Below are 1,144 nucleotides of genomic sequence, written 5' to 3'. Positions count from 1 at the left end.
TACTTAAAGAAAATCTAAACTTACAAAAGGTATAAAGCAGGTCCTTGATTCACTGAACATTCTCCAATTTACCTCCAATTTAAAGTATTGGAAGAGATCTGAAATTGGAGAAGGTCTATGCATTATTACCTTAACTCCAACTGGCTGAGAGGTTCCCCTCTTGAATGACATTGGATTTGGGGCATCTAATTTTCTGTGCTATGCAGCTACAAGCAATAATAATTTGTTCTTTGACTAGGAAAAAGGAAATACTATCAGAACTTTTTTTTTTTTTAAATGTAGAAGAAATACCTGCCTTCAGGGAAATGGAGTTGAGATGCTCTACTCCAAGCCTACACTGCAATGTATTTTGTAACGAGGCATTCAAATTCTCGGCTGACATTGCTGCTTACTCTATGCCTACTTACCTGTTTGAAGGAACACTTTCCTTACGTCTAGCAGGTGGGATATATTAAGGCTTGAGATAAGCAATATATTTTCTTGTAACAAAACCGTCCCCTTGCAATTACTTCTTTGAAAAAAGCAATATATGATGATGAAAAAATGTGATTCACTTAACAAAAATGCATTTACAAGCAACTTTTCAGGAACATAGCTCTTTTGCTAAGGCAGGAACATCTGTATTTACAATACAGATCTGAAACACCTACATGTTTTTCTGTATAACAGAGCATGTTTCTCTTGGCTGACACAACGTTTTATCTTCATATTTGATCAGGAATTTATAAATAGGTCATTCTTGGTATTTTAGTCAAAAGGACATTTGGGCATTAGTTTTGTTGTAGGGAAAACAATGAAGTGTAACAGCATAAAATAATCATGTTAGTCTTTTCACTTTTCCCATGCATGCAAAGTTACCATCTGAAGTCTTCCTTAGTTCAGTTTTCAGTTTTTCCTGCTCTTCTACTAGTTTTTTGTTTTCTGCTTCCAAAATGCGGTCCTCATCCTTGCCATAGCTTTTCAAGATCTATCACAAAAGAAGTAAGCTTAGATCGCAGCAGCCAGACATTATTACAGAAAATAAGCTGAGTAACCTATTTAAAATTATTGGTATTTAATTTGTTCTTTATCCTTTTCAATATTTTATAATTTCCTACAATGTACTTTTACTAACAGAAACTTAATATTTGGCAAACACACAAAA

General features: G+C 33.9%; 1 protein-coding gene across 1 annotated transcript in view; it reads right to left on the bottom strand.

Moving 5' to 3' along the window:
• The window catches only part of BCAP29 (B-cell receptor-associated protein 29), a 53,483-nt gene that overhangs the window by 20,773 nt on the left and 31,566 nt on the right, over positions 1–1,144 (bottom strand). The window contains exon 6 of the mRNA XM_012650351.1: positions 859–967. Coding sequence (XP_012505805.1) covers positions 859–967 — 109 coding nt within the window. The remainder of the gene's footprint in view (positions 1–858; positions 968–1,144) is intronic.

The sequence above is a fragment of the Propithecus coquereli genome, unplaced genomic scaffold (assembly GCF_000956105.1).
Source record: "Propithecus coquereli isolate 6110/MARCELLA unplaced genomic scaffold, Pcoq_1.0 Scaffold32, whole genome shotgun sequence".
Taxonomy (NCBI): Eukaryota; Metazoa; Chordata; class Mammalia; order Primates; family Indriidae; genus Propithecus; species Propithecus coquereli.
This window is presented reverse-complemented; position numbering and strand designations above follow the sequence as displayed.